This window comes from Tursiops truncatus, chromosome 2 (genome assembly GCF_011762595.2).
Source record: "Tursiops truncatus isolate mTurTru1 chromosome 2, mTurTru1.mat.Y, whole genome shotgun sequence".
In the NCBI taxonomy this organism is placed as follows: domain Eukaryota; kingdom Metazoa; phylum Chordata; class Mammalia; order Artiodactyla; family Delphinidae; genus Tursiops; species Tursiops truncatus.
Genome location: NC_047035.1, coordinates 41,757,197 through 41,777,250, shown reverse-complemented (window position 1 = coordinate 41,777,250; position 20,054 = coordinate 41,757,197). Strand labels below are relative to the sequence as shown.

Below are 20,054 nucleotides of genomic sequence, written 5' to 3'. Positions count from 1 at the left end.
CAACAGGGAGGGAACTCAGCCCCACCATCAGCAGACAAGGGGATTAAAGTTTTACTGAGCTCTGCCCACCAGAGCAACAGCCAGCTCTACCCACCACCAGTCCCTCCCATCAGGAAGTTTGCACAAGCCTCTTAGATAGCCTCTCCACCAGAGGACAGACAGCAGAAACAAGAAGAACTACAATCCTGAAGCCTGTGGAAAGAAAACCACATTCACAGAAAGACAGACAAAATGAAAAGGCAGGGCTTCCCTGGTGGCGCAGTGGTTGAGAGTCCACCTGCCGATGTAGGGTACATGGGTTCATGCCCCGGTCTGGGAGGATCCCATATGCTGCGGAACGGCTGGGCCCGAGAGCCATGGCCACTGAGCCTGCGCGTCCAGAGCCTGTGCTCTGCAATGGGAGAGGCCACAACAGTGAGAGGCCCACGTACCGCAAAAAAAAAAAAAAAAAGAAAAGGCAGAGGACTATGCACCAGATGAAGGAACAAGATAAAACCCCAGAAAAACAACTAAACAAAGTGGAGATAGGCAACCTTCCAAAAAAGAATTTAGAATAATGATAGTGAAGATGATCCAGAACCTTGGAAAAAGAATGGAGGCAAAGATCGAGAAGATGTAAGAAATGTTTAACAAAGACTTAGAAGAATTAAACAAAAAACACCTAGAAGAATTAAAGAACAAACAAACAGAGATGAACAATACAATAACTGAAATGAAAAATACACTAAAAGGAATCAATAGCAGAATAACTGAGACAGAAGAACAGACAAGTGACCTGGACGACAGAATGGTGGAATTCACTGCCACGGAACAGAATAGAGAAAGAAGAATGAAAAGAAATAAAGACAGCCTAAGAGACCTCTGGGACAACATTAAATGCAACATTCACATTACAGGGGTCCCAGAACGAGAAGAGAGAGAGAAAGGACCTGAGAAAATATTTGAAGAGATTATAGTTGAAAACTTCCCTAACATGGGAAAGGAAATAGCCACCCAAGTACAGGAAGCACAGAGTCCCAGGCAGGATAAACCCAAGTGAAACACACTGAGACACAGAGTAATCAAATTGACAGAAATTAAAGACAAAGAAAAACTATTAAAAGCAACAAGGGAAAAAGGACAAATAACATATAAGGGAAGTCCCATAAGGTTAACAGCTGATTTCTCAGAAGAAACTCTACAAGCCAGAAGGGAGTGGCATGATATACTTAAAGTGATGAAAGGGAAGAACGTACAACCAAGATTAATCTACCTGGCAAGGATCACATTCAGATTCAATAGAGATATCAAAAGCTTTACAGACAAGCAAAAGCTAAGAGAATTCAGCACCACCAAACCAGCTCTACAACAAATGCTAAAGGAACTTCTCTAAGTGGGAGAAGAAAAAGACCTACAAAAATAAACCCAAAACAATTAAGAAAATGGTAATAGGAACATACATATCAATAATTACCTTAAATGTGAATGGATTAAATGCTCCAACCAAAAGACACAGGCTCACTGAATGGACACAAAAACAAGACCCATATATATGCTGTCTACAAGAGGCCCACTTCAGACCTAGGGACACATACAGACTGAAAGTGAGGGGATAGAAAAAGATATTCCATGCAAATGGAAATCAAAAGAAAGCTGGAGAAACAATACTCATATCAGATAAAACAGACTTTAAAATAAAGAATGTTACAAGAGACAAGGAAGGACACTACATAATGATCAAGTGATCCATCCAAGAAAACATAATCATTATAAATATATATGCACCAACATAGAAGCACCTCAATACATAAGGCCATGCTAAGAGCTATAAAAGAGGAAATTGACAATAACACAGTAATAGTGGGGGAATTTAACACCTCACTTACACCAATGGACACAACATGGACACATCATCCAGACAGAAAATTAATAAGGAAACAGAAGCTTTAAATGACACAACAGACCAGAGAGATTTCATTGATATTTATAGGACATTCCATCCAAAAACAGCAGATTACACTTTCTTTTCAAGTGCACAAAGAACATTCTCCAGGATAGATCACATCTTGGATCACAAATCAAGCCTCAGTAAACATAAGAAAATTGAAATCATATCAAGCATCTTTTCTGACCACAATGTTATGAGATTAAAATCAATTACAGGGAAAAAAACATAAAGAACACAAACACATGGAGGCTAAATAATACGTTACTAAATAACCAAGGGATCACTGAAGAAATCAAAGAGGAAATCAAAAAATACCTAGAGATAAATGACAACAAAAGCACAATGATCCAAAACCTATGGGATGCAGAAAAATCAGTTCTAAGAGGGAAGTTTATAGCAACACAATCCTACCTCAAGAAACAAGAAACATCTCAAATAAACAAACTAACCTTACACCTAAAGGAACTACAGAACGCAGAACAAACAAAACCCAAAGTTAGTAGAAGGAAAGAAATCATAAAGATGAGAGCAGAAATAAATGAAATAGAGACAAAGAAAACAATAGCAAAGATCAATAAAACTAAAAGCTGGTTCTTTGAGAAGATACACAAAATTGATAAACCTTTAGCCAGACTCATCAAGAAAAAGAAGGAGAGGACTCAAATCAATAAAATTAGAAATGAAAAAGGAGAAGTTACAATGGATATCGCAGAAATACAAAGCATCCTAAGAGACTACTACAAGCAACTCTATGCCAATAAAATGGATGACCTGGAAGAAATTCTTAGAAAGGTATAACCTTCCAAGACTGAACCAGGAAGAGATAGAAAATATGAACAGACCAAGTAATGAAATTGAAACTGTGATTTAAAATCTTACAACAAACAAAAGCCCAGGACCAGATGGCTTCACAGGTGAATTCTATAAAGCATTTAGACAAGAGCTAACACCCATCTGTCTCAAACTCTTCCAAAAAACTGCAGAGGAAGGAACACTCTCAAATTCATTCTACAAGGCCACTATCACCCTGATACCAAAACCAGACAAAGATACTACAAAAAGAGAAAATTACAGACCAATATCACTGATGAATATAGATGCAAAAATCCTCAAGAAAATACTAGCAAACAGAATCCAACAACACATTAAAAGGATCATACACCATGATCAAGTGGGAATTATCCCAGGGATGCAAGGATTCTTCAATATAGGCAAATCAATCAATGTGATACACCATATTAGCAAATTGAAGAAAAACCATATGACCATCTCAAAAGATGCAGAAAAAGCTTTTGACAAAATGCATCACCCATTTATGATAAGAACTCCCCAGAAAGTGGGCATAGAGGGAAGCTACCTCAACATAATAAAGGCCATATACAACAAACCCACAGCAAACATCATTCTCATTGGTGAAAAACTGAAAGCATTTCCTCTAAGATCAGGGACAAGACAAGGATGTCCACTGTCATCACTATTATTCAACATAGTTTTGGAAGTCCTAGCCACAGCAATCAGAGAAGAAAAAGAAATAAAAGGAATACAAATTGGAAAAGAAGAAGTAAAATTGTCACTGTTTGCAGATGCCATGGTACTATACATAGAGAATCCTAAAGATGTCACGAGAAAACTACTAGAGCTAATCAATGGATTTGGTAAAGTTGCAGGACACAGAATTAATGCACAGAAATCTCTTGCATTCCTATATGCTAACAACAAGGTATCAGAAAGAGAAAGTAAGGAAACAATACCATTCACCATTGCAACAAAAAGAATAAAATACTTAGGAATGAACCTATCTAAGGAAGTAAAATACCTGTACTCAGAAAACTATAAGATACTGATGAAAGAAATCAAAGATGACACAAACAGATGGAGAGATATACCATGTTCTTGGATTGGAAGAATCAATATTGTGAAAATGACTATACTACCCAAAGCAATCTACAGATTCAATGCAATCCCTATCAAACTACCAATGGCATTTTTTTACAGAACTAGAGTAAAAAATCTTAAAATTTGTATGGCGACACAAAAGACCCTGAATGGCCAAAGCGATCCTGAGGGAAAAAAACGGAGCTGGAGGAACCAGACTCCCTGTCTTCAGACTATACTACAAAGCTACAGTAATCAAGACAATATTGTACTGGCACAAAAACAGAAATACAGATCAATGGAACCGGATAGAAAACCCAGAGATAAATCCAAATACCTGGTCAGCTAATCTATGACAAAGGAGGCAAGGATATACAATGGAGAAAAGACAGTCTCTTAAATAAGTGGTGCTGGGAAAACTGGACAGCTACATGTGAAAGAATGAAATTATAACACTCCCTAACACCATACACAATAATAAACTCAAAATGGCTTAAAGACCTAAATGGAAGACCGGACACTATAAAACTCTTAGTGGAAAACAGGAAGAACACTCTTTTTTTTTTTTGCGGTACGCAGGCCTCTCACTGTTGCGGCCTCTCCCGTTGTAGAGCACAGGCTCCAGGCGCGCAGGTTCAGCGGCCATGGCTCACGGGCCTAGCCGCTCCATGGCATGTGGGATCTTCCCGGACCGGGGCACGAACCCGTGTCCCCTGCATCGGCAGGCAGACTCTCAACCACTGCACCACGAGGGAAGCCCCAGGAAGAACACTCTTTGACATAAATCACAGCAAGATCTTTTTTGATCCACCTCCTAGAGTAATGGAAATAAAAACAAGAATAAACAAATGGGACCTAATGAAACTTCAAAGCTTTTGCACAGCAAAGGAAACTATAAACAAGAAAAGAAGGCAACTCTCAGAATGGGAAAAAATATTTGCAAATGAATCAATGGACAAAAGATTAATCTCCAAACTATATAAACAGCTCATGCAGCTCAATATTAAAGAAACACACAACCCAATCCAAAAATGGGCAGAAGACCTAAATAGACATTTCTCCCAAGAAGACATACAGATGGCCAAGAAGCACATGAAAAGCTGCTCAACGTCACTAATTATTAGAGAAATGCAAATCAAAACTACAATGAGGTATCACCTCACACCAGTTAGAATGGGCATCATCAGAAAATCTACAAACAACAAATGCTGGAGAGGGTGTGGAGAAAAGGGAACCCTCTTGGTCTGTTGGTGGGAATGTAAATTGATACAGCCACTATGGAGAACAGTATGGAGGTTCCTTAAAAAACTGAAAATAGAATTACCATATGACCCAGTAATCCCACTACTGGGCATATACCGACAGAAAACCATAATTCAAAAAGACACATGCACCCCAATGTTCATTGAAGCACTATTTACAATAGCCAGGTCATGGAAGCAACCTAAATGCCCATCAACAGACGAATGGATAAAGAAGATGTGGTACATATGTACAATGGACAGACAAATGGATAAAGAAGATATGGAACATATACACAGTGGAATATTACTTAGTCATAAAAAGGAATGAAACTGGGTCATTTGTAGAGATGTGGATGGACCTAGAGACTGTCATACAGAGTGAAGTAAGTCAGAAAGAGAAAAACAAATATTGAATATTAACATATATATGTGAAATCTAGAAAAACGGTACAGATGAACTGGTTTGCAAGGCAGAAATAGAGACACAAATGTAAAGAATAAACGTATGGACACCAAGGGGGGAAAGCTGAGGGGGTGTGCGGGGGGTGGGATGAATTTGGAGATTGGGATTGAAATAAATACAGTAATATGTATAAAATACATAACTAATAAGGACCTGCTGTATAAAAATATAAATAAATAAAATTAAATTTTAAAAAGATAACATATACTACTTATAATATAAATGAGTTTTCTTTTTTTACCATCTCTGAAGTTTTCTTTCCAGGTTATCGTTCAGGACTTTTATTTGTTTCCGATATGCTTCCTTTGTTGCTCTAAAAACAAGAAAAATATATTGGATTTTGCATTTGTGGGAGCTGTTAAAATGTATAGTAGACTGTATGTATAATTCACATGCACAATAAGGCTACCATCTAATTGGGAGACAAAACAAACCTTGTGAAACAACAGATTTTATTGGCAGACTAATGGAAAGACAATTACAATTTTTGCAAGTGTAAACTGATTTTGCAAGTATTCCAGCCAAGGATAGAGAAGAACGGATTTTGGCGAGGCAGTTGAGGAAAGGTTATTAGAGGATAATGTTTAATAGAGGGAGGAACATGGATTGCCAGAATGGAGGTGCAATCTCACCAAGGAAAGGACATCATCCTATGCAAAGAAACAGAGGAAAGGAGCAGCAAGTCAGGACTCTTGTGACTAAGGCAAACTTGCTGCATACAGAGGACATGAAGGGAAATAACACTGACATAGGAAGGGTTAAGGTCAACAAATTGGTGAGGAACTCTGGGTTCTAGACTGAGTTCTGATTTACTGCCATGTATAATTTAGAAAGCCAATAAATATTCTTGAATTAGGGATAAGTGGTAACTAAGGGTAGAAGATGTGCTTGTGAATCTGGGATGAAGGGGAATGTGAAGGCTGTAACAGAGGTATTAGACACAGCTTATGTACAACTCAGTGCCTGTCTATCCTTTCAGTGAAAGATTCGATGATAATGACTTTTCTGGACTGTAAAAGAGAGTCAATTATGAACCTCCTTTTCTATAGTATATTAGAAATTGGCATAGATTTGTTGCTACCATTTATTAAAAAGATAAATGTAGAGGAATGAAGATTAAAATTTTCAAAGGCAACAAACATACCGATGAAGCTCATTGAGTCTGATAAGTCCTTCTTCCATATTTCTGATGTCTACTTTTCTTTTTGATAGGAAGTTTTCTTTCTGAGATATAAATGCCAGTTGTTTCTGATTTCTACCACGAAAAAACAGAGTAATCATATATTTAAGGTTGAAATAATCATTTTTAACTCCTCAGCATAAGAAAATATGCAACCACAAACAAGAATTTAAAAAGTAGTTTGGAAAGTTTAGTTCATGAACTGTTTATCAAATAAATTAGTAAAAATAGAAACAAAGTCTTTTTGCTAGTGGTGGCTAAATTTATGAAAATCTCTAAGCCATGAAAGGAACATTAACTGCAATAGTAACCATAAAAGCACAAGAACAATTCTATAGTATTTTATCATGCTGAGTGGGTGTGTCTCTTTTAATGAATTTATCAGTTCTGTTATGTTATTTTGTAAAAGGTGAAGGAATCAATCAGACCGACTTTGGATAGTGGTCTACCTCTTCCTAGTAGTGTGACCTTGAAAAGAGACTTCACCTGTGGATGAGTCTCAGTTTCCCCATCCATAAAGTGGGGATCACAATACCTATCTCACTGGTTTTAAGGATTAACCGAGATGTGAAGTGACAACGCCAGTGGGTGGCACTCATGAGGCATTTTGTAAAGAGTGGTTATTTTTCATCTCTAACTTACAGAGAAAATAATGGGAAGTTTATGATTTTGTTCAAATTTCTAGACATTGATAGGAATGTGCTTGTAACAGGAAGTACTTTATCTAAGTGTCTCATCTTCTTCAAAACTGCTATGGACTGAATTGTGTCCCCCCACAAATTCATATGCTGAAGCCCTAGACCCCAGTGAGATAGTATTTGAAGATGGGGCCTTTGGGAGGTGATTAGATTTATATGAGGTCATGAGGATGGAGTCCTCATGGTGAGATTAGTGCCCTCATAAGCAGAGACACGAGACAGCTCTCTCTCTTTTGCGCTCTCTCTCTCTCTCTCTCTCTCTTTCCCCTCTATGAGGACATAGCAAGAAGGTGGTTGGCCATCTGCAAGTCAGGAAGAGAGCTCTCACCAGAACCTGACCATGCTGGCACCCTGATTTCAGATGTCCAGCCTCCAGAACTATGAGAAATCAATTTCTGTTGTTTAAGCCTCCTGGTCTATGGTAATTTGTTATGGTAGCCCAAGCTGAAGATGACACAAACCAACAACAGTAGTAAATGTTTTATTGTTACAATTATTTGTCATCAGCACATTTTATGATTCAAACTGATAACTTAGTATGATCTGAGGAAAGTTTTTGCCTGAAGAATACTATTAGTAGGCTATTCAATTGGATGATACAAAATGATTGCAATAACTCTCTGCATCCTAAATGCTGCAACAGTGACCATAAATTCAGCTTCACATAAGTGGGCCTGGACACCATAATTACACTTCCATGTGATTTAACTTTGAGTGTAGTAATGTATTACTACTTACATAACTCATACTTGCAAGATGTTATTCTGTAATACTCATCAGGAAAACACTGGTGAAAGCCCACTACCTGCTAAGCAATGGACAAGATCCTGAAGATACAGTGCTGAGTAAGACAGAGCAACTGCTCTGATCTGTTCATAGTTCAGTGGGACAAAGGGATTTGTACCCAGCTGACAACAATGCAGTGACTGATAAAAAGGAATGACCTCAGAGGGACGTTCCAGAGGATCATTGTGGTGAGAGGGAGGTGGATAAGTTAGGAGTGGTAAAACAGAAAGTGGGAAGAACTTATGAGAGGCAAGCCAAACCAAAGAAGCTAAAAGGGGTGAAAAGAGTGGAGTTGGAGAGGAGGATAGGATATTTTTGAGAAATATTTGGGAGGTGAAATTGACAAGCCTTGGTGCTTGAATGGAGTCCTAGTAAAAGATAGGGGTTTCCTTGAATAATTTCCCAGTCTCTGGGTTAGGGGATTGTGTCAATGACAAAACCTTTTTCTGAGAAAGGAAATGTAGGTGCAAAGCCAGTTTCTGATGAAGGTAGATCTCATAGTTTCTCTAGGCAGTCTCATGGGGTACAAGCATGATTATTCTTTCAAGAGTCTGATTTAGAAGTAAAAATAATAGATTTGGCGTTTATGGATTTGATCTGACCCATATGAGGAAAGCATTATTCAGTATATATAGAAGCGCATTAGGAGTGTATTTACAATTGGGTAAAGAACATTTCATTGTTATCAATAGATTTTAAACTAGGATAAGCTTAAGTGGAGAAGTAACCCATAACTAAAGCATGTTGAGTCATGTATGGATTATGGATAGAAACATACTCAGAATAAATTTTCTGTTTCTGCATAAAAACTTTATCCTCCTCATTTAGGACAATCTTATATTGTCTCGAAACAGTATGCAGTTTCTCTCGTAGATCTTTGTTCTTGAAATGACATTTGTGTAGCTTTTCAGCCATCTAGAAAAAAAAAGGAATTGAAGTAGAGGATTTGTTTCACGGCTCTTTCGGTGGGCAACTCTCTAGAGCACTGGGTATATTATTTAACATACAATGACTATGCCTTAAATGTTGAGTGATCTAATTCTATATCAAATATGTAACTGTACGTTTTGGGGCCTCTTCCATAAATTATGACAAATGTGTAGAAAGGTAGTAAACACTGATGCCATAAAGTAAAGTAATAAACCATAGTAAAGTAGTAAACCATAAAGTAATAATTGATATTAAAATAAGAATTGGGATTAATAAACTGGGATCATTCAACAAGATCTGTATGTCCTTTTCCCAGAAAATAAACTACACCAGGGAAAAGAAAATGTAACATCCATAGGAACTCTTGTTCAAAACCTCTTTGACTGGATATCATGCTTAACTTTTGTTAAATATTTCTATTCAAGGACAAAAGATAGTACCCATTAGTGTTCTGAATGAGGTGAGAACTTTGTGCTTGGATGTCTCTACTGAATTGCTTCAAATGAGGTAAGAAAATTAGGTTAGGTAGGAATGGTGGGCTAAGGATCACTAAAATAGATGGATGAAAAGAGTTCTTAAAAGTGTTGCAGAGGGGCTTCCCTGGTGGCGCAATGGTTAAGAATCTGCCTGCCAATGCAGGGAACATGGGTTTGAGCCCTGGTCCGGGAAGATCCCACAAGCCGCAGAGCAACCAAGCCCTTGCGCCACAACTACTGAGCCTGCACTCTAGAGCCCACAAGCCACAACTACTTCCACAACTACTTCCACAACTTCTACAACTACTGAAGCCCGTGCGCCTAAAGCCCGTGCTCCGCAACAAGAGAAGCCACTGCAATGAGAAGCCTGCGCACCACAATGATGAGTAGCCCTCACTCGCCACAACTAGAGAAAGCCCGCGCATAGCAACAAAGACCCAACGTAGCCAAAAATAAATAAAATAAATAAATTTATTAAAAAAAAATTGTTGCAGAACTAACAAGATAATGAGGAATTAGTAAGCCTAATTCTACAAGAAAGTAAGAATCCAGACTGGTAAACCTAGCACTGAAAACTCCTTTTACTCTGAGGACATTTACTGATATAGAAGAAGCCACTTGGAATCTGAGATTTGGTTCTTTTACATGACAAGGGGGACAAAAGTCAACACTTAGAGCTTATCCAGGTGTTACGCCTGATAAACCTCCTGCCACATTAGTCTGGGATTCCAGAGAGCTTCACCCTCTGAAGAAGAGTGAATTAGAAGCTAACAAGCTATGGTCCAGCCTGACTTAGATCACCAGGGAACCTAAAGGTGGATTAAGGAGGTTTGGGACTGTTAACATCCCAGGTATCTGACAGAAGTGAATGAAATCTGTTCCTGAGAAATACACTGTCATCCTAGACCTCAAATTGTTTCTACAAACACCTTTTTTGAAATACAATGTCCAGTGTACAGTTTTCCAACAGAAGGAAACAAGACAGCATGAACAAAAATTGGCAGAAACAATAGATGACAGAACCAGTCCTACAAAAATACCAGGTATTGGAAATAGACACTGAAATATAAAAATACTGTATTTATTATGATCAAAGAATACTAGACATGCTTGAAAAATATGGCAAGGAATTGGAAAAAATAAAGAGCAACAAAGCAGATTTGAAAATTACCAGTTGAAAAATACAACAACCAAAATTAAGAATTGAAATAAGACCATTCTGCCCAGAATGCAGCAGGGGTAGACAAAAAGTAGAAAATAGAGAAGAGCGAGTAAGATACAGACAGGATATTTTATTAGTACAAATAAGTGTGTTCATATAACTGGAGTCTCAGAAAAACAAGAAAAAGCATGGGACAAAAGAAATATGTGAACAGATAATGGCTAAGAATTTTGCAGAACTTACAAAATACAGCAACTCACGGATTTAAGATGCCCAATAAATCCCAAGCAGGATAAATAAAAAGAAAAACTTGGACATATCATAGTGAAATTGAATAACTAGGTCAAAGGGAACAAAAAAGACCTAAGATAAATGAAAGACATGCTGTGTTCATGGATTGGAAACTTCAATATTGTTAAAACATAAAATCCTCCCCAAATTGATCTATAGATTTAATTCAACCCCAATCAAAATCCAAACAGGCTTTTGGGCAGGACTTGACAGACTGAAATTCAAAGGGCCAAGAATAATGGAAGCAATCTTGTAGAAGAACAAAGTTAAAGGATTTTTACTACTAACTATAAAGGCTTATTTTAAAGCTACTAATTAAGAGTGCATGGTTTTAATGTGAGAAGAGATTAAGTCCAAATGAATAAAATAGATGCTACAGATTCACACATATACTTATAATATATTTATGATCCACAGTTGATTTATGACAAAAGTGCCACTGAAATATAGTGGAGGAAAGTACTATCTTTCCATTTAACAGTGCTAGTTAATTGGACAATCTTATGTGAAAGTATGAATCTGGACTACCATTTCACAGAACACACACACACACACACACACACACACACACACACACACATTCCAGACAGCTTGCAGTACTTAACGTGAAAAAGCAAACACTAAAGCTTCTACAAGATCACGTAGGAGAATATCCTCAAGACATAGGACATGAAAAGCATAAGCCAAAAAGGAAAAGATTGATAAACTATACTTCATTAAAATTAATAAACTACATTTATCAAAAGATAGATATGTACACGAAGACTGTACACTTACAGTAAATATTCTGTTCTGTATATGTGTAATATTTCATAATAAAAGTTAAAGTTAGAATAGAATTTTGTGTCATTATTGAACTTGCCTCCTATAACTCACGAGAATTAAGATTGGATGTCAGGAAGAGTTCAGTTTTTATCCAACACTTATTTGTGGTCTTTTTGACGATAGCCATTCTGACAGGTGTGAGGTGATATCTCATTGTGGATTTGATTTGCATTTCCTTGATGATTGGTGATGTTGAGAATCTTTTCATGTGCTTGTTTGCCATCTGTATGTCTTTGGAAATATGTGTATTCAGATCCTCTGCCCATTGTTTAATCAGGTTGTTTTTTAGATGTTGAGTTGTATGAGTTCTTTGCATATTTTGAATATTAACCCCATGTCAGATATATTGTTTGCCAATATTTTCTCCCATTCAGTAGGCTGTCTTTTCGTTTTGTTAATAGTTTTCTTTGCTGTGCAAAAGCCTTTTAGTTTGATGTAGTCCCATTTGTTTATTTTTGCTTTTGTTGCTATTGCCTGAGGAGACATACTCAATAAAAATAACTAAGACTGTTGTCAAAGAGTGTACTGCCTATGTTTTCTTCTATGAGTTTTATGATTTCACGTTTTACATCTAAGTCTTTAACCCATTTTGAGTTGATTTTTGTATATGATGTGAGGAAGTAGTCCAATTTGATTCTTTTGCATGTTGCTATCCAGTTTTCCCAACATTATTTATTAGAAAGGCTATCTTTTCCCCATTGTATATTCTTGCCTTCTTTGTCATAGATTAATAAACTATATATGCAGGTTTAGTTCTGTGCTCTCTATTCTGTTTCATGATCTATGTGTCTGTTTCTGTGCCAGTACCATACCATTTTCATTACTGTAGCTTTGTAGTATAGTTTGAAATCAGAACGTGTAATACCTCCAGCTTTGTTCTTCTTCCTCAAGATTGTTTTGGCTATTCAGGGTATTTTGTGTTTTGGTAAAAATTTTAGAATTATTTGTTCCAATTTTGTGAAAAATATCACTGGAATTTTAATAGGGATTGGATTGAATCTGTAGATTGTCTTGGGGAATATGGTTATTTTAACAGTTTTAATTCTCCCAATGGTAAAATATATATCTTTCCATTTGTGTCATATTCAATTTTTTCATTACTGTCTTATAGTTTTCCAAGTACAGGTCTTTTACCTCCTTAGTTAGATTTACTCTTAGATATTTTATTCTTTTGAATCAATTATAAATGGAATTGTTTCCTTAATTCCTCTTTCTGATAGTTTGTCATTAGTGTATAGAAATGCAACAGATTTCTGTATATTAATTTTGTATGCTGCAACTTTACTGAATTCACTGATGAGCTCTAGTGGTTTTTTGTTTTGGTGGTGGCTCTGGTATTTTCTATGTATAGTATCATGTCATCTGTAAACATTGACAGTTTTACTTCTTCCTTTTCCACTTGGATTCTTTTTCTTGTCTGAAAAAGACTGTGGCTAGGATTTCTAATACTATGTTGAATAAAAGGGGTGTCAGTGGGCAGCCTTATCCTGTTCTTGATTGTAGAAGAAATACTTTCAACTTTTGACCTTTGAGTATGATTTTAGCTATAAGCTTGTTGTATATGGCCTCTATTATGTTGAGGTATGTTCCCTCTACACCCACTTTATTGAGTTTTTTTTCATAAATGGGTGCTGAATTTTGTCAAAAGCTCTTTCTGATCTATCAAAATAATCATATGATTTTTTAAAATTTTTATTTATTTATTTATTGTTTATTTATTTTTGGCTGCACTGGGTTGCTGTGTGTGGAGCACAGCAACTTTCTCTGGTTGTGGCAAGCAGAGGCTACTCTTCATTGCAGTGACAGGCTTCTCACTGCACTGGCTTCTCTTGTTGTGGAGCACAGGCTCTAGGCACTCAGGCTTCAGTAGTTGTGGCACATGGCCTCAGTAGTTGTGGCTCGTGGGCTCTAGAGCGCAGGCTCAGTAATTGTGGCACATTGGCTTAGTTGCTCTGTGGCATGTGGGATTTTCCCAGACCAGGCCTTGCACCCATGTCCCCTGCACTGGCAGGCGGATTCTTAACCACTGCACCACCCGGGAAGTCCCAATCATATGATTTTTATTTTCAATTTATTAAAGTGGTATATCACACTGATTGATTTGCAGATACTGAACTATCCTTGCATCCCTGGGATAAATCTTGCTTGAGCATAGTGTATGATCCTGTTAGTGTATTATTGAATTCAGTGTGCTAATATATATATATATTTTTTGCGGTACGTGGGCCTCTCACTGTGACGGCCTCTCCCGTTACGAAGCACAGGCTCCGGATGCGCAGGCTCAGTGGCCATGGCACATGGGCCCAGCCGCTCCGCGGCATGTTGGATCCTCCCGGACCAGGGCACGAACCCCTGCCCCCTGCATCGGCAGGCAGACTCTCAACCACTGTGCCACCAGGGAAGCCCCAGTATGTTAATATTTGTTGAGGATTTTTGCAACTATGCTCATCAGTAATTTTGGCCTGTAATATTCTCTTTTTTGTGGTGTCTTTGTCCGGTTTTGGTATCAGGGTGATGCTGGACTCATAAAACGGGTTCTTAAATTTTGGGGGAAGAGTTTAAGAAGGATAGGCATTAACTCTTCTTTAAATGTTTGGTAGAATTTACCTGTGAACCTGTCCAATCCTGGACTTTCTTCATTGACAGTTTTTTTTTTTTTCTGATTCATTTTCATTACTGGTAATTGGTCTGTTCATATTTTATATTTCTTCCTGATTCAGTCTTGGGAAATTGTACATTTCTAGGAATTTATTCACTTCTTCTAGGTTTTCCATTTTATTGACATATTATTGTTTGTAGTAATCTCTTATGATCCTTTGTATTCCTGTGGTGTAGGTTGGAATTTCACTTCTGATTTTATTGATTTGGGCCCTCTCTCTTTTCTTCTTGATTAGTCTAAATAAAATTTATCAATTTTGCTTATCTTTTCAAAGAACAATCTCTTAGTTTCATTGATCTTTTCTATTGTTTTATTTTTAAGTCTCTATTTCATTTATTTCTGCTCTGGTCCTTATTATTTTTTTCCTCTTACTTTGTTTTGTTTGTTCTTATTTTTCTAGTTCCTTTAGATGTAAGGTTAGGTTGTTTGTTTGAGATCTTCCTTCTTTCTGAAGTAGGCCTGTATCACTATAAACTTCCCTCTTAGAACTGTTTTTGCTGTGTCCCATATATTTTGAATCATTGTGTTTCCATTTTCATTTGTCTCCAGGTATTTTTAAATTTCCTCTCTGATTTCTTCAGTGACCCATTGGTTGTTTAGTAGCATATTGTTTAGCTTCCATGTGTTTGTGTTTTTTGTAGGGTTTTGTTTTGGTTTGGTTTTGGTAGTTGATTTCTAGTCTTATACACTGTGGTCAGAAAAGATGCTTGATATGATTTCAATTTCTTAAACTTGTAGACTCTTGTTTGTGTCCTAGCATATGATCTACCTTACAGAATGTTCCATGTGCACTTGAAAATAATGTGTATTCTGCTGCTTTCGGAAGGAAAGCTCTCTCTATATATATCTGTTGATTCCATTGGTCTAATGTGTCACTTAAAGCCATTGTTTCCTTATTGGTATTCTGTCTGGATGATCTGTCCATTGATGTAAGTGAGGTGTTAAAATCCTCTACTATTATTATGTTATCATCAATTTCACCCTTTATATTTGTTAATATTTGCTTTATGTATTTAGGTGTTTCTATGTTGGGTGCATATATGTTTACAATTGTTATTTCTTGTTGGATTGATCCATTTCTCAGTCTATAATATCCTTCTTTGTCTCTCGTTACAGTCTTTGCTCTAAAGTCTATTTGTCTGATATAAGCATTGCTATCCCAGCTTTCTTTTTGTTTCCATTTGCACTGAACACCTGTTTCATGCCCTTTCAGTCTGTGTGTGTCTTAGATCTGAAGCTAGTCCCTTATAGACAGCAAATATAGAGAGTTTTTCTTTTTTTAAATCTGTCAGCCACTCTATGTCTTTTGATTGCAGTATTTAGTCCATTTACATTTAAAGCAATTATTAATAGATATGTACTTATTAACATTTTGTTGGCTGTTTTCTGGTTGTTTTGGTAGTTCTTTTTTGTTCATTTCTTCTTCTTTTGTTCTCTTCCTTTGTGATTTGATTACTGTCTTTACTGTTATGTTTGGATTCATTTCTCTCTTATTTGTGTGCATCTATTATAAATTTTTGGTCTGTAGTTACCATGAAGTATATATATAACAACTTTTTTATATATGTGATTAAGTTGATGATCTTAAGTTTGAACACATTTTAACAACCCTGCATTTTTATGCGCCCCCACCACATTTAATGTTTTTGATATCACATTGTCCATCTTTTTGTTTTTTGTATCCCTTAACTACTTATTGTGGATATAGATGATTTTACTACTTTTGTCTTTTGACATTCCCACTAGCTTTTATAAGTAGTTGACCTTTACTCTATGTTTGCCTTTACCAATGAGATTTTTCCTTTCATAATTTTCATATTTCTAGCTGTGGTCTTTTCTTTTCCATTTAGAGAAGTCCCTTTTATGTTTCTTGTAAAGTAGGTTTAGTACTACTGAACTCTTTTAGCTTTTGTTTGTCTGTAAAACTCTTTATCTCTCATTGAAATCTGAATGATAGCCTTGCCAGGTAGAGTATTGGTTGTAGGTTTTTTTCTTTTCATCACTTTAAATATATCATGCCACTTTTTTCTGACCTAAAAAGTTTCTGCTAAAAAGTCAGCTGATAGTTTTATTGGAGTTCCCTTGTACACAGCCAGTCACCTTTCCTTTGCTGCTTTTAAGATTCTTTATCTTTAATTTTTTCCATTTTAATTACAATGTGCCTTGGTGTGGTCCTCTTTGGGTTCATCTTGTTTGGGAATCTCTATGCTTCTTGGACTTAGATCTGTTTTCTTTCTCAGGTTAGGGAAGTTTTCAGCTACTATTTCTTCAATTATGTTCTCTGCCCCTTTCTCTCTCTCTTCTTTCTGGGACCCCTATAATGTGAATATTAATACACTGATGTTGTCCCAGAGGTCTCTTAAACTATCCTCATTTTTTAAAAATTCTTTTTTCTGCTCAGCTTAGGTGATTTTCACTATTCTCTTCCAGTTTTCTGATCAAATCTTTAAATCAATTACTGTGAATGATCATGATTATTATTAGTTAATGAAAATGCTACTTTTGGAAAATTTCACATTTTTCACATATACTTAAAATGTTAACTAAAAATTAATTATAATCTTAAAGCCATCATTTCTGTCTTCCTACCTGTTTTATCTTCAGCAATAATTCTTTTTTTTCAAAATTAGATTCATCATCCAGTTTTTCCTTGTTATTCCTAAAGAAAAGCCTATGAACAAAGGAAGCCAAATAAATTCCTATTAGGACATGTTTTCCAGCAAAGCCACATTTACTTATGACATCAGAAACTTCCAGTCTCCATCTCCCTATACAATATATTTATTTACAATTCATTAAAATAAACAAAATTTTTACTCTTTTGAATTGATGTATTAATATTTCATTTATTTATATATTAATTTAAGAAGCAATTTTTGAACACCTACACTCTGGGAGATACAGCACAAAGTCTCTACCCTCATGGAAATTACACTCTAGTGGAGTAGACAGACTATAAGAAAGTTATCAAAAAATATATATATATTTCAGATAGTGTTAAATGCTCCAAAGATCACAAAGTAGGGTAAAGGATAGAGAAATCCTGAGAGTGAGGATGGTACTGTAGACAGGTGATTAGGGAACATCTCTTGGGATAACTTGTGAAAGACCTGAAGGATGAGAAGGAGCCAGATATTTGAAGATCTTAAGGAACAGCTTTTCATATAGAAGGAACAGCAGGTGATAATATCCTGAGATAGGAACAAGCTTGGTGTATTGAATATTTGATGAAGACAGGAGTGTGAGAAGGCTGGAGAGTTAGACACAGCCCAGATCATATAGGGTCTTGAGGACAAGGTAGAAGTTCAGATTTTATTTTGAAGGGAACCAGGGGAGGATTTTTTAAGGAAAGGAGTGACATGAACTGATTCACATCTTGTAAAAATGACTCTGGCTACTTAGTAGAGAAAGACAATAGTATAGGAAGATAGACTACGTAGAAGTCTATGGCAGTGGTCCAGAAGAGATAATGGTGGCTCAGATTAAGGTTGTAGTGGTGAAGCTGGTGAGAAACAGCTGGACTCAGGATATATTTTAAAGATGAAGGCAACAGGACATGCTTTGGATTTGGCTGGAGTTAGAGTTGGGTTAGGGTTAGGTTAGTTGATTAGCTGGGTTAGGGTTAGGTAGCAAGGAAAACAGGAATGGTGGATGACTCCTAGTTTTTTGGCTGGAGTAACTAGGTAAATAGTGATATGGAAGATTAAAGAAAGAGCTATTTCAAGGAGATGGGAAATTAAGAATTCTGTTTAGGACATGTATATTTGAGATATCCTCCAAGTGGAAAGGTCAAATAAGCTGTAGACTATATGCAGTTAGAGGTCAGGGTTGGATATATAGATATGGAAGTCACTGGGGTACAGAAAGTATGAGACTGAATGAAGTCACATATGGAGAGTATGAGTAGAGAATAGAGAACAGTGAAGGGCTGATAACTCCTAAATTTAGAGACAAAAAGAAGAACTGGAACAAGTAAAGGGTCCTGAGAAGAAGCAGTGTAGTAAATGAAATAAGAGAATGTGAAGTTTGGGAAGCCAAGTGAAGAAAGTATATCAAGAAGATGGAAGTGAACATCTGTGTCAAATTCTATAAAGAATTTAAAAACTTTGAGGAATAGAGCAGATTACTAAAATTTGGCAGGATGAAAATCTTTGGTAACCTTGACAATTTTGAAACCATGTCAGTCCTTTTTAAAAAGCATCTATAATTTTTATAGCCTCTTGCACTATAATGGTAAGTATATACTTTGGGTCACAAATTGGATGTCATTTATACACAATATTTAGCTTCCAATTCCCCACTTCCCACATGTTGATAACCAGCTGAATGACGAAAAATGTCATAGCAATTTAGAAAGATAGGCACTGATTTGCCTTTATTATGCAAATACATCATGCTGGATATCAATAATAGCAAAGAAGAAGGATTAAACTAGCAATGCCTCCTGTGGATCTGTGAAGAATTTGAGGTACCCTTAACTGTCCACATATAGAATTTAAACTTGGAGTTGAGTAATTTTTGCTTTCCCTCAATATTTTGACCTCAAAATAGATAATGAGCTTGCAAGTTAACGATTTCATGGTGGGTGGGATGGGGGAAATTAAGACTAATAGATTAATAGGAAGTTGAGTTATATAAATTATTTGTTTCTTGTATAATTTATTCTTAAAGAATCTTATAGAATATTATAAAACAACACTGTTTGATTCTTCAAATCCACCAAGCAAGAACTGAGCTGCCTCTCCCTACCTCCAAAGATAGAGAAAAGGAACTAAGTGACAAAATAAAAATACAGAGAATTTTCTTTTAATTTGCCAAGTTATAAAGAAGAAAAAGTAAAGTTTTATTAATAAAAGGGGGGGAAACTTATATCCTCAATCACCAAATTAATCAAAAGCACTTTTCCTCAGTGAGATTCCACATGAAAACCCTTGAAAGGCTGGGACTGAAAACAAAAAGATGAGCCATTCAAAATGAAAGATCAATGAATCCCCATTTTTATCTTGCACATACATTTAAAACCAGCTAGCTAACATGAAGTCTGCTTATAAATAAAACTTTATCAGTGTTTCAAGGCTTTTAATCATAATTCCTAGAAATAAGTTAAGAGCTAATCTATATTTTCCACTATGATTCTTTGCCTAGTTTTTAAGAAATAGATATCAACTAAAATTATCGAATCACTTTCAAAGAAAAAGATTTTTTATTCTGATTTTTAATTGTTGTATTACTTGAGCTTTCCAATTTTAAATCTGGTACTGAGTATAAGGATTATTGCATATTTTATGGACTGTTGATGATAGAGTAGAATAGTACTGTGCAGTTGTTATTTTAGAAGACATAATTTTAATCCCAATACATTCAAATCTATGTAGAAATGAGCCACATTGTAACAGGATCCCACATGTGGAATTACTTATCTTTTGCGGAATCTGCTCAGACCATAATTTGTCTTTTAAACTGTCAGTAAACCCTGGGGGTAAGCCCAGAAGCCATGTTTATATTAAAAGACCCCACCTTCCTATCCAGAGCTGAGCC

General features: G+C 36.2%; 1 protein-coding gene across 1 annotated transcript in view; it reads right to left on the bottom strand.

Moving 5' to 3' along the window:
• The window catches only part of CCDC175 (coiled-coil domain containing 175), a 76,103-nt gene that overhangs the window by 28,314 nt on the left and 27,735 nt on the right, over positions 1–20,054 (bottom strand). The window contains exons 8-11 of the mRNA XM_073800418.1: positions 17,106–17,187; positions 8,952–9,088; positions 6,654–6,764; positions 5,751–5,822 (exon numbers count right to left, since the gene is read on the bottom strand). Coding sequence (XP_073656519.1) covers positions 5,751–5,822; positions 6,654–6,764; positions 8,952–9,088; positions 17,106–17,187 — 402 coding nt within the window. The remainder of the gene's footprint in view (positions 1–5,750; positions 5,823–6,653; positions 6,765–8,951; positions 9,089–17,105; positions 17,188–20,054) is intronic.